This window comes from Diabrotica virgifera, chromosome 10 (assembly GCF_917563875.1).
Source record: "Diabrotica virgifera virgifera chromosome 10, PGI_DIABVI_V3a".
In the NCBI taxonomy this organism is placed as follows: Eukaryota; Metazoa; Arthropoda; class Insecta; order Coleoptera; family Chrysomelidae; genus Diabrotica; species Diabrotica virgifera.
In genome coordinates this window covers 11,625,669-11,640,455 of record NC_065452.1, presented here as the reverse complement: position 1 = coordinate 11,640,455, position 14,787 = coordinate 11,625,669, and the positions used below count along the sequence as shown (strand labels likewise).

At 32.7% G+C, this 14,787-nt stretch overlaps 1 protein-coding gene across 4 annotated transcripts in view; it reads left to right on the top strand.

The window, feature by feature from the left end:
• Positions 1–14,787, top strand: part of LOC126878529 (protein eiger) — a 148,646-nt gene that overhangs the window by 118,387 nt on the left and 15,472 nt on the right. For all 4 annotated transcript variants that reach the window (XM_050641288.1, XM_050641285.1, XM_050641287.1 and 1 more), the window contains exons 4-5: positions 3,062–3,209; positions 10,277–10,425. In XM_050641288.1, the coding sequence (XP_050497245.1) occupies positions 3,062–3,209; positions 10,277–10,425 (297 nt within the window). The remainder of the gene's footprint in view (positions 1–3,061; positions 3,210–10,276; positions 10,426–14,787) is intronic.

The window sequence follows — 14,787 nt, the reverse complement described above, 5'->3', positions numbered from 1 at the left end:
TACCGAAAGTATTCTTCGTCGCCTTGGATGCCGTTCTGGACTTCATCCGTGACCCTGGACAAGGGACCCTTAGCAGGTGCTAGCTTCTCGAGTCAAGAGCCTCCTGGAATCTGCAAAGGGCAGGGATTGATTCACTTTCCCTGATAGGACTATCCAATAGAATCCAAAAGACTCCAAAGGAGTTCCTACCCGCTACCCATTTGTTAATAACAGCTTATTAATGTCCATACAGAAAAGTGAAAAAAAAACCTCTAGGAATAAGAGATGCCCCTTAAATACATTTGTCAATAACGATTCAAGTAAACTGTTTACCTAGGTATCTATAAAAAAAAATACCAGACGGGCGACGCTTAGGAAAATATTCCACCAGCGCATCTCAGTTTACTCATCTGAATCGTCATCTGTGTGTACTCTAATACGGAGAATAATGGTGGAATATTTTCCTAAGCGTCGCCCGTTTGGTATTGATATACCTGGGTAAACAGTTTACTTGAATCGTTATCGACGCTCATTTCCTCTTTCTCCATTAGGGGTCGTTCTAGGGGTCGTTCTAACCATACTCCGTCTGTATCCCTTCTACCCTGAGGTGTAGAGATCTGTTTCTGATTCTTTCATTATTTTTTGTTCTTCCCAAATTTCTTCCATATCTTTCTATTTTCTGTTAATTTTTTGGCATCGTCCCATGTTGTTTCCCTCTTTTCCAAAATATCTATTAATACTGCATTCCACTGTCTTCTTGGTCTACCACGTTTTTTCCTTTCTATATTTCTACTTTCCCAGATTCTTTTAACAGGTATATTATCGCTCATTCTTTGTAGCACCAACCCAGCTGTCTTTCTTCTATATAAGATTCTAATGGTTCTATTTCTAATTCTTCTATTATTTTTGTATTCTTAACTCTATCCTTTCTTGTCACTCCCATTACTCTTCTTAGATATTTCATTTCTATTGCCTGTAGTTTACTTTTATCCCTTTTTGACAATATTCACGATTCGCATTTATATGTGAGTACAGGTCTATACACAGTTTTGTATACACTCATTTTCGTTTTTCTTGATATTTCTCTTCTATTCACAAATCCATTGTTTATTGCATAATATAGTCTATTTTTTGTTGTATCCTATAGTTTATATATAATTCTTGTTTTCCGTTTTCTTCAAATATTACACCTAGGTATTAATATTTACTGACTTGCTCTATTTCTACCCCATCTATTTGTTCTATCTGTATCTATTACCATTGTCTTTGTTTTACTCTTGTTCAATTTCATACCGTATTTTGTTAATACCTCATTCCATACTATCAAGCTTTCTCTTAGGTCTTTCTCGTTTCCTGCTGTAATAGTGCACATTCTGTCATCCCTATTTGTTTTAATTTCCTATATCCTATGTATAATATTCTTCAACTTATTATGATGGGTAAAATCGAAGGACGCAGAGGAATTGGTAGAAAGCAGGCCTCTTGGTTGAAGAATATCCGGGAGTGGACAGGAATAAAGAAAGCAGAACACCTATTTAGAATAGCTCGAGACAGAGACAGTTTCGCCATGTTAATCGCCAACGTCAAGGGGACTTGATAGGGCACGTTAAGAAGAAGATATCCTATGTATATTGGGTTAGCTCTTTGTTTACTTTCTCTTATTATTTCATCCATAAATATTATGAATAGAAGTGGACTCAATCCCCCCCCCCTGCCTATAACTCCTACATTTGTAGCAAATTTCTCTGATATCATATATCTTATTACACCGTTATTTGTTTCTTTATATAAACTTTGTATTACCCTTATTAGTTTCTGATTTACAATTTTCTTTTTTAAACATTTCCAAATCGTTGCTCTATTTACTTTATCAAATGCCTTTTCCATATCCATAAAGGCTAAATATATGGGTTTCTCCGCCATCCACTTCCTGATAATAACTTCTTTCAAAGTGAATATATTATCCTGGGTACTTCTACCTTATCTAAATCCACTTTGAGATTATGTTAGTGTTTTTTCTGTGATCAGTCTCAATCTTTTCTCTATTATTTTCTCGTATATTTTTGTTATTGTGCTTAATAATGTTAGTCCCTTATAATTGTTACAATCTTTGTTGTCTCCTTTCTTGTGTATTGGCATTATTAGGCCAATTCTCCAATCTTCAGGTGTTATTTCTTCCCTCCATGCTTGTGTATATATATCCAATAATACTAGTTTTCCACTATTTCCCATATATTTTATCATTTCCGATGTTATATTACCTCTTCCTGGTGCTTTGCCTTTCTTTAGACTCCTTATTGCTTTCTTCTAACTCTTCTCTAGTTATCTCTACATTTAGTACCTCCTCTTCTATATTCCATTCTTCCTCTTCCATTTAGTTACCTTGATTGTCTGTTTTCTGTTCTGTGTTTAGTAGATTCTTTCCATCTTTCCATTATCTCTTCCTCCTCTATCAGTATCTCCCCAATTTACTTTTTCTTTTCTAAGATTTTTGAGAGCTTTGTAGAATAGCTTGTGAATTCCTTTATTATCTCTTTCCATTTTTTCTCCAAATTCTGTCCAACTTCTCTGTTTCTTCCTTATTACCATTTGTTTTACTATGTTTTTCTGTTCTTTGTAACTTGTATAATTTGTTTCTGTTCTATTATTTAAATATTCTTTCCATATTTTCTTCTTTTTTCTTACTTATTTAATTTCATTCGTCCACCAAGATGTTTGTTTCTTATTGTTGTGTTTATTGTAAGTACCACAGGCGTCCTTTGCTGCTTGTATTACAATATTTTTAAAGGTTTCCCATTTTGTTTCTAGCGGCCTCTGTATCCTTTTTTCTTGATATTTATTTATTTCTCGCGATACTAATATTTAATTATTTATACTGACCAGTCCGGTGCGTTTTGGTTCAAATCAGTTTTCTTGCAAAGCCTCTTTGATAACGGATAAACCTAGAAACACGTGCCAGGGAATGGCAAGACACTCGATTTGAATCAAAACGAAACATTATTTGCATTTAAAGATATTATAATAATACAGTTACAATTATATAGAGCGAGAATTATATTAATAATTTATGTATCTAATTTAGGAAGAATCATCCACATCTAGCCCAGACTTTACAATTGTTAGAGACACAGGCTTCACTAAAAGAAGACGACCCCTCAAACCTTTAGCATCTGTCCATTTTAACGGCGATACTTCAAGCTATGTGTATGGTCAACATTCTAATTATTTGGGTAAGTCAAAATAAACATTAAGAAACATTTAGTATTGTATTATACAGAGTGTAACAAAAAGGTAGGTCACAAATTAAATCACATATTCTGTGACCAAAAATAGTTCGATTGAACCTGAACCTAACTTACTCTAGTATCAATGTGCACATAAAAAAAGTTACAGCCCTTTGAATTAACGAAATGAAAATCGATTTTTTCCAAAATATCGAAAACTGAGATTTTATAGTAAAAATGGACATGTGGCTTTCTTATGACAGGAACATCTTAAAAAAAAATAAAAGTGAAATTTGTGCACCCCATAAAAATTTTCTGGGGGTTTTGTTCCCTTAAACTCTTAAATGTTTGTGTGTACTTTCCAATTACATTATTATTGTGGTACCGTTAGTTAACCTTTATCCGGGCAAGACATTTTACTTACGTAACCGGCCAACTCGGGTCCGTTGGACCCACCACTGTTGATTTTGTTGATTTTTTATTGAAGTTAAATTTAAATTGTCCAGATTAAAAAAAACCACAGATGAATCAATTATTTTTCTTTATTTTTGTTTATTGCAATATTCACAAACTTTTTTAATTATAGGTACACTACAGTGCTCGTTACATACATGTCTATTGCATATATCGCTTTGTTTCTGTTTCCTGTTCTTTTGTTAGGCACATGTGACACCTTTGCGTTACTAAAAGTGAAGATTTTTCTAGTTTTGGCGTTTTATTATGTGGATCAACTTCCTATACTTATTTTAATGCAGTGTTTTGTTTCCCGATATAGTCCCCATGATTTTTCTTCTTAAAATTTGAGGCAACACTAGTTGTTCTGCTGTCGTCGTAAGAAACAATATTTGCTTTTCATGTTTGTTTTCGTTCGATTTTGGATGTAAATCTGTCCAAGTAATAAATGTGACTACCCCAGCCACTTGTAAAATATTCATAAAAAATGCAAAAGGCCAGCGGTTTGTTCGTCTTTTGCATATATACATTTTTATGAACCATATCGACACCAGTGGCGGCTCGTCAGAGGAGGCAAGGGAGGCTTAGCCTCCCCATAAGTTTTTTACACACGCTACACTGTTTTGTTTATCTTGAATCGCGAAAAACAACAAGCACTCTCACTATTATACAACTGTAAATTCCATATTATCACTAAATATCCATACGCATGGATCATTAGCATTAGAGCGCATGTTTGCGTCTCAGTTTTTTATTATTATGGTAGGCAGGACCCTGGGTTATAACGAGATGCATGAACGGAGCCGAGAAGCCGGCCAGCCTCCGTTGCTAATGCTCCGCGCAGCGCAGCAGGCGTTTAAGGAAAACCGGTCTCCGAACAGTAGCATCTACGGTGCCATCACACGCTGCCCGGAGATTTACCAACGGAGGCTAACTAGCTTCTCAGCTCCGTTGCCGTTGCGTGCATCTCGGGACAACGAATTTTAGGGTCCTGACTAAAAATAATGAAAAAACTAAAAGTGTAAATTTTGTTATGAAATTTGGTATTTGGGGTTAGAATAATATTTGGAACAACTTGTTCAAAGATATTTTTCCGATATTTGTAACGCAAAACAAAATATCGGTAATTTATCATGTTTTTGGATTCGCAGTAGGCCGCGTTTAGAATTAAAAAAAATTCAGTTGAGTATCTTACAAAATGTGAGCCTTTAACCTATATGGACTGCAAAACTTCAAATCTGTATTTATTTTGATATGCATATCTACTTACAAAGATGGAATTGTTAGCAAATAAACGACACAAAATTTGGTATTAAACTTTTACAATTAGACTAATTATTTTTAAAATGATATGATATTATGAAATTATGAATTATGATGATAATATGAAATGTAAATAAAAAAAAGAATGTGTGTACTTTGTAGGCACGTAAGAAGTTATACTTCTATTATATGATTTCAAAGAAATCAATATACTTCAAACAGTTTCTCTACTACTTTCCAAAAAATTTTATTAAAACAATACCAAAAATAAAAAAAAAATAAAAGAATAAAACACACACAAACACATTGAAAAATGCCACAAATGATTTCTGAACAATAATTGTTGCCAAAAATTTTAATTAAATACGTATTTTCTGAAAAAAATTATATAATAATATACTTACAATCATAAAATCTATAAAAAAAAATAAAAAAATGATATAACTTGCATTGGGCTTGAACCTACTTCCCGTGTATCCCGCCGTACGAGAGTCGAAGCGATTTCAAACTGCACCACCTTGGCGTATACGTCATGTGGGAATATACACAAACTGAACAACTTTTTGACATTTTGTTTATATGAATTTTTATTAGTTTGATTTTTGTCGAATTAAAATACAACAATATATAGAGCAAGAAAACGATACATTAGATGAAAATTTGTAGAAAGTTTGTTCGTAATCACATTATGTAAATTAAAGCATTGCCTACTAGGGGTATAGCATAGCAAGTACTAGGTAAGTACATTATTTTTTTACATTTTCCAAATAGGTATGAAGATAATTTTTTATTGGAATACAACTGAAACATTTAGAATTACGTACCTGTGGCTTTTCAAAACTATTTAAAAAGTCACTATAATTATAAATTTGATTTTATTTCTGTCCTCACAACAATAAAAACTAATATATTATACAACATTTTTGTTTACCGATAACCTCCATATTGAACAATTATTGACAGATCATTTCAACACCCAATCAGAGCCCGTATAAAGACTAATACCAAACTGTCGGTGTGCGCATGCGCGCAGATCAATATAAATTCACCCTCAATCTCAATCGCGCCTAAAGAAGTATAACTTCAAAATGGTCAAAAAATGGGGCCTTACATTACATTTTTTTGCGCATTTTTTTGCTAGTGCAAATTTGTCTAGATATTTTAGAGTTAGGTATAGCCTCCCCTATTGTAAAAATCACGAGCCGCCACTGATCGACACCACATTTTGTACTATGATAATAGAGTATCATATCTGGTTTTTTGTTAACATCTTCACAGTCAACATTGTGATGCAAGGTAGACAGGACTAGGACCCTTCTTTGTTTTTTCGGAATGTAGGAAACAAGAGATGCTTTTGGAGCGAATCCGAAAATTGACGATTTCTCTAAAAGGTTCTTGTTTGGTAACAATTTTCGAGGAACAAATCACTTATTTTTTTCACTGTGCCCACCAGAGTTAGTGAGTTTGCCAGTAATTCATGTGCAAGAGCAAGATCAGTGAAATAGTTATCGCATGTCACATTCCTGTTGGAATTATAATAAGGCTCATTGTGCTGCTTTCCAACTTGAGATGCATGGCCTTTTGCTACTCTATTTCCGTTTTTTCCTCTATATGTTAATCCACCTAAAGGGTAATATATGTTTCCGAGTCACAGGTCCACCATCTTTTCATGCCATATTTATCTGACTTTAAAGACATATATTGCTTGAAAGGACACTACAACAAGTTGCTCATCTACCGTTATGTTTTTTCCTGGTAAATAGTATTTCTGAAAGTTCTGGTTTTGGATTCCATACATCGCGTATTGCTGCCAATTTATCGTTCCTTCTTCTTTCAGACCTCGTGTCTTTTATTAGCAAATATTAGCAAATTTTTTAATCGCATTATCCCCATGGTTACTTTAAATATCGGAGGTCCATAAAACTTACTCCAAAATTACACTCCAGATTAAATTTTGTAACAAAGATTTAGACTTTATCTACAAACACTAATAGGGTCTGACAGACCCGGGCTACCACTTTAAGTAACAAAATTATTTCGACGCATTAATTTAAAAAAGATAACGAATATTTTGAACTATGACTATGTTGGCGGAAACATACTTTTAAACAAATTCATTAATGCATAAAAGTTAATAAATTTTTTTATCAGATTATAAAAGAAGTGGCGTCTCGGGCGTATTGGACCCACCTTGTCCGGATAAGGGTTAAACAAATTATTTTTAAAACTTTTGTCTCTTAGTACTTTTTCAATAATCCAGTTTTTATCGCGATATTTTAAACATTTGTAAAATCGACCAAATATTTTTAAATGGTTCAGTAAGATTATAGAGACCTAAAATTTATTTATAATTTACATATTGTTAGGTAGGTACTCAGAAATTTTGAAAAATATTAAAAAAGAAGCCGTATCTCGATGAAAACTGACTTATTGAAAAAGTACTACGAGGCAAAAACGTTTTAAAACCATTGTGTTTAACTAATGCTACCACAATAATAATTTACTTGGATCGTGCCCAAACATTTGGGGGGTTTATGGGAAAATCCCTCATACATTTTTTACGGGAATTTTATCGCTTGGAATTATACATAATAGTGGACATTTATCATAATTTTAAAACATTTAAAGGGTTTTTAAGAATGTATCTTTATTGGCTCAGCATGTGATTATTCTGTAACAACACTGATGATGATCTTTTTAGATTGAAAACGTTCTGTGATTTTGATGTAGCCCTTTAAGGGATTTTAATAAATATATACTTTTTATAAAGGATTTTCAATAAACTTTTTTTATGTTTTCAATTATGGTTTCTCAGTTGTATTTTTAAAACTCATCATCATCTACAGTATTTTTTCTAACAAGCAGTGTATATTATTTATTACATGGCAATGGCGTAAATTTGTTGAAACCATATGTTTTTTTTATTATTTTTAGTCTGTGTTGACATCTACATGTGTTACGCTAAAATATTTTTAATATTTTTATCCTCAGTGCATACCAAAAATCATGCAGAGTTTGTTTAGCAAAAACTGGCTGTTTATACCATTAATGTTTATTTTTATTGGTTTTGGCAGCAAGTTGCTGCACTTCTAGTAAAACAGCAGTTCCAGAAATAGATTCAATGTTTATTTTTAAAAGACAATGTTTTTAGGTTTTTACGTACCGGGTGTCCCAATAAGAATGGCTCTCGGCCATATCTCAGAAACCGTTTATAGTACAGCTTTGAGAAAAGATATTTATAACAAAAGTTGCCTCGATAAAAGCCTGGAAATTATTTTCATAACTGTAGGTCCACCGCTAGAGGGCGTAATTGAATATCAAAAATTATAAAATCAAAATTTTACAAAATTTGCCTAATGAAAGGGCACTGGAAATCCAACCATCGTATTCTTCATAAAATTCTGCGCATATTTGATTTTACAAGTTTAAGTCTACCTTTGCAAATAAGAGGTGGGGGTGAGTGGGAACCTTCTTATGAAAAAATGGCTGTAAGTCCGGTTCTGCTAAATCGAATTTTGCATACTTGGTCTTGTTGAAAACAGCTCTTTTTCTTTAATGTAAGTGTCTTATTTTCGAAATAGCCTAATAAGTAATATGCAAGCTAGGAGGCGTTATTTAATTATTTTCAGAAATATAGTTTTCTTTGGAAAATATTAAATGCAAGTATGCATTTTTAATCCTATATTACAAAATAAAACCGAATTAGCAACATAAAACCGAAAACTGCATGTCGATACCTTTTTTATATCTCGAGATATCTTAAGAAATGTGTAAATTTTAAACATAGCTGTTACTGTAACCGGTAAACGAGGTTAAGGAAAAGTAGTGTGCTATGGAAAAAACAAATAAACATTTTCCAGATGTAAACGATGATCATTTTCGATGCAATCATTTACTCTTTTAAGAGTAGATTGAATAGGAACAGATTTAACTGTTTTAAACTTTTATTTATGGGGACGGATTAAAGACGTTGTTTTTGTCGCTAGGCCCACTACTCGAGGAAACATGATCTAGAATCTAGAGAATACGAAACGCCGTTCAAAGCATTGCGAAAGCAGAAATTGAGACTACTGTTCAATCTACTCTTGAAAGAGTAAATGCTTGCATAGAAAATAATGGGCAACCATTTAGGTCGTCACTAAGTAAGTAGTTGCTTTTATTTCTTTGTTATATTTTCTAATGTTGTTTGACTTATTGTTGTTGTAATTAATTATATACGTGTACATCTTGAAAATGTTTCTTTGTTTTTTCCATGGCATACTACTTTTCCTTAACTTCGTTTACTGGTGACATTAGCAGTTGTTTAAAATTTACACGTTTCTTAAGATATCTCGAGATAGAAAAAAGGTATCGACAAGCGGTTTTGGGTATTATGTTGCTAATTTGGTCTAATTTTGTAATACAGGATTAAAAATGCATACTTGTATTTAATATTCTCCAAAGAAAACTAGATTTCCAAAAATAATTAAATAACGCCTTCTAGCTTGCATATTACTTATTAGGCTATTTCGAAAATAAGACACCTACATTGACGAAAAAGAGCTGTTTTTAACAAGACCATGCATGCAAAATTCGATTTAGCAGAATCGGACTTACAGCCATTTTTTCATAAGAAGGTTCCCACTCACCCCCACCTCTTATTTGCAAAGGTAGACTTAAACTTGTGAAATCAAATAGGCGCAGAATTTTATGAAGAATACGATGATTGGATTTCCAGTGCCCTTTCATTAGGTAAATTTTGCAAAATTTTGATTTTTTAATTTTTGATTTTCAATTACGCCCTCTAGCGGTGGACCTACAATTATGAAAATAATTTCCAGGCTTTTCCCGAGGCAACTTTTGTCATAAATATTTTTTTCTCAAAGCTGTAGTATAAACGGTTCCTGAGATATGGACGAGAGCCATTCTTATTGGGACACCCGGTACAATGCTTCAAGCGAGATAAACAATTTGTCGCTAATGTCGATAGAATAAAAACGCTTTGTTTGAAGTTTTTCTTTTTTACCGACACTTTATAATAAAATCTAAGAGTAACCATAATATAATTGTACTAATTCTGACATAAATTTAATAAGTAAAAAATCCGTTATATTATATCCGTGTATAAAAGACCATCTTTAGAATGATTTATAAACATATATTATAAGACCTCTAAAATCCAGTTTAAGTTATTCAAATGATTCATAAATTTTTCTCAGAAATAATTATTATTATTCTTGTTGAAGTTGTAGTAAAGTATAATACAATAGTGTATTTTTTAATTAAAAGTTATTTCTTATTTTTCTATTTTTTAATTTTTCTATTTTTGAATTTTTCGTATTTTTGGATAATAAGTAATTTCTTTCGGTTTTTTATAGGAAATGGTCATCTAAGACATCCTCAGAGTCGATTCATAGACTGGAAGGCAGCTAATTGGGTACATTCTTTGGGAATGGACTCTCACTTCACCTTAAACAACGGATATCTTACTATTAAAGACTCTGGACTGTATTTGGTCTATTCCCAAGTAAGTTGGTTCACTTTTATTATAATATTTACAAGGTGTGTGACAAGAAGCGGAACGGTCGAATATTTCGCGAAATCAACATCGGATCGAATATACAGGGTGAGTCGCCACTAACGGGACGGAAGATTACAGCGAAATGGTAAAAAATTTGAAAATAAATTTAAATTAGTAGTTTGTAAGTTGATAAAAGCTACCTTTTAAAATTATTTTGAAATATACAGGGTGTCTCAATAAATGGCGGCGTATCAAAGTTATATTTTTTCTAATGGAACGCCCTGTATTTTATTGCATGTTTTAATTGTCCGCAAAAAATAAGGTATAGTTTCATAAGGCCTATACCTATGTACAAAGTGTTTTGAGTTATGTTGACTTTTCTTAAAATTTAAAGTTTTAAAAGAAGGCTTATTCTCAAGTTATTTAAAAAATTATAAAAAAAATTACTTTTATATCTTAATAATGGAATATTTTTTGAATGTATTTAAGGATTTATTATTACACATTTATTTACAGGGTGTTCAAAATTTACAGTTTCATTATTGGATTATTCAATGCGTCAAATCATCCTTATTTTAAATGGAATACTATGTATATTAATAAATAATTATACTAAACAAATTTACCTCTTTCGAATGGTATTTGGATGTCCTACACCTAGGTCTCATAGTTTTTGCATAATTTACAATTATTAAAATTCTTAATCTGTAAATCGATTTTAAAACAAAAGATGTACCTAGTTAATTAATGGCATTGTATGGCATTGTCATTTTATTACAGTACGGTCTGGTAATTATCTTATAATTAATGTATTAAATGATTCATTATTACACATTTATTTACGGGGTGTTCAAAATTTACAGTTTCATTATTGGATTATTGAGTATGTCATGTGATGCTTCTTTTAAATAGAAAACCATGTATATTAATAAATTATGATACTAAACACAGGTTCCTTTTTCGAATGGTATAGGGATGTTCTATAACTAGGAGTCATAGTTTTTTGCGTAATTTACAATTTTCTTAAACGGTAAATGGATTTTAAAAATAATAATTATAGTCACTCTCGATTTTTAAACCCATCATCTTGGCATAGTTGTCAGAAATGAGTGTAGTTGTAAATAAATTACTTTACTTTTAGTGCTGATTTGTAAAATAATTTTTTTCATTGAAAATAATTAAATACATAACGAGACATAAAGAATTTTATTAAAACAAATACATAAATAATACAAAATGAATCACAACTGATTATATCTTCAAATTTTTTGCTTACATTATTTAAAATAGCTGTTGTTATAGACGCAAAAAGCGTTCGAAATTCTTAATTTCCTATCATCTGGAGTAGTAGGAAATGTAACATAGATCTACAATATTTTTAATATAACCCCATCTAAAACCCCGTAAAAAATCCATGTTTGTCAATCCTGGTGACCTAGGTGACCAAATATATGGACCGCCTCTACCTATCCATTTATTTTTAAATTTTCTGTTAGGGTAGTTCTTAACATCACGTCAAAAATGAGCAGGAGCTCCGTCCAATTGGAGCCACATGTTTGTTCGGACGCTAAGTGGAAGGTTTTCAAGAAGGATCCAAAAATCTTGTTTTCAGAAATTTAAAAAGTTGTTCCATTCAAATTTTTGTCAAAAAAATACGGGTCGATAACGTACTCGCCCAGAATACCGCCCCAAACATTAACACTCTATCGGTGTTGGCGATCAACAGTGGGAAATAAATGTTTGTTTATTGTATCATAATGAAATGAATATTATGTCTATTTACTAGACCAGGGGTCACCAATTAGTTTCCCTGGGGGTCCGTTTCCGGGGTCCGGATTTATGCTGCCTGTGCCTGACTGTTCTGATTCGGTTTCTTTGTAGATTCTTGTTAAAAAATATATATATATATATATAACAGCGCTAACAGGCCTTATAGGCCTACGGCTTCTAAATTCTGGATAATATTTCTCCATTCTGTTCGGTCCTCTGCACTCTTTCTCCAGTCCTTCACCCCGATTTCTTCCAAATCCCTCTCTGCAGCCTCTAACCATCTCTTCCTTGGTCGACCTCGTCTCCTTTTTCCCAATGCTCTGTCATTCAATATTCGTTTGACGTTTCTAGTTTCTGGCATTCGAGTAATATGTCCCAGCCATCTAACTCTTTGGGCTCGTATTTTTGTCGTTATTTTTGGTCTCCCATACATCCTCATTACTTCTTCATTTGTTCGTCTCCTCCAGGTTTTCTCCGCTATCTGTATACCTCCAAAAATTTTTCTCAGGATCTTCCTTTCCCATATCTGTATCTTCTTCTCCTCTTGTTGATTCATTACCCACGTTTCGCTCGCATACAACACTGTGGGCCGTATTATCGTTTCATACATTCTGATTTTCGCGTTTATTGATACATTTTTTGCTTTTAATATCGTGTTTAAGGCACCCACAACTCGACTTCCCTTCAATAATCTTTTATCTATTTCTTTTTCTTCCCTTCCAGTACTGGTTACAGTCACTCCCAGGTATTCGAATTCTGCTACTTCCTTAAATTTATATTCATCTCCTTCTCCTTTCATTTTTATATAGTTATCCTCTTTATTTATATCTCCTTTCATTACCATGTATTGTGTTTTTCCTTGGTTGATTCTTAATCCATACCTTTTTGCTTCCGCTTCGAACTTTTGGAATATTTTTTGGAGATGTTCCTTTGTTCTTGTTAGGATGACTAGATCATCAGCGTAAGCTATAAACTGCTGTCTGTTGTTAAATATGGTACCGCTTGTATTAATTTTTATCCTTCTTACTATGTGTTCTAGTACCAAGTTAAATAAGTCTGTAGATAGAGGGTCACCCTGTTTCAGTCCTTTATTCACTGTGAATTGTTTTGAAAAATTTCCTTCCAGTGTTATCCTGTTTTTTGTATTGTTGAGCGTCATTCTCACTAATTTAACCAGCTTTCCTGAAATACCCAAGGATCTCATTGCTTCATATAGCATATCTCGGTCCACTGAGTCGTAAGCCTGTTTAAAGTCAATGAACAACATGTGTAGTCCCAAATTTTGTTCGTAGCTGTTGTTCTGTATTAGTTTTAATAAACATATTTGATCTGTTGTTGATCTTCCTGGTCTAAAACCTCCTTGGTATTCTCCAATGATCTTATTTACCTCCTTTTGCAATCTATTTCGGATGATTTTTGCAAGTATTTTATAGGCCACTTCTAATAGCGATATTCCTCTATAATTTTCGCAACTTGTTTCATCACCTTTTTTGTAGATTGGACAGATGAGTGCATTGTTCCATTGTTGCGGCATTTCCTCTTTTTGCCAGACTGTTAATATTAGTCGGAAAATTTTTTCTTGCAGCTTTTCTCCTCCTACTTTAAAAATCTCTGCCGGAATTCCGCTTTCTCCTGCGCTTTTGTTATTTTTTTGCTTCAATATTGCTTCTTTTACTTCTTGTAGTGTAGGTTCTTCTTCACGTTGTTGTTCTGTGTTATCCTGTTCATGTTGTTTTATTTCCTGGGGTTCTGCTTGTTTATTTTCATTTAATAGTTCTTCAAAATACTCCGCCCATCTGTTCAATTTTTCTGTTGTTTCTCCTAAAAGCACACCGTCTTTACCTCTACAATAACTTGTTTTACTCTTTGCAGTTCCTCGAGATTTTTTTACTTCTTGGTAGAAATTTCTTATTTCCTTGTTTACGTATGATTCTTCTATTGTTTTCAACTGTTTGTCAAGATGTTCTCTTTTCTTTTTTCTGCAGATTTGTTTTACTTCTCTTCTTGCCATTTTATATTTTTCTGTAGTATCCTGTGTATTATTTTTGTCTTTTTCTATTTTTGCTTTATTTCTACGTATCAATGCTATTTTACAATCCTCGTCAAACCAGTCTCTTCGTTTCTCTGCTTGTACTTTTCCTAGACATAGTTCCGTTGCTTCTGTCATCGCTATCTGTATATTCCTCCATTCTTCATCAATATCTTCTGCGGTGGGGTAACGAAGTCTTTTATTTATCTCTGCCACAAATTTGTTTGCCGTTTTTTCTTCTTTAAGTAATTCTATCCTGTATGTTAATCTTTCTTTTGCTGTTCTTGGGTTTCTTGGCAGCTCTTGTTTAAGTTTGGCTATCGTTAGAATATGATCGCTATTGGTATCTGCCCCTCTGTAGCTTCTGGAATCGGTAATTGCTCTGATATGTTTACTTTCTATTAATACGTGGTCTATCTGGTTTTTTGTCCTTCCATCTGGAGATATCCAAGTTATCTTATGAATATCCTTATGGTCAAATCTTGTGCTTACAATTTTCATTTTATTTTCTGTTGCAAATTCAATTAATTTTTTCCCATTTTCATTTGATTCCTTATGCAAACTTTTTC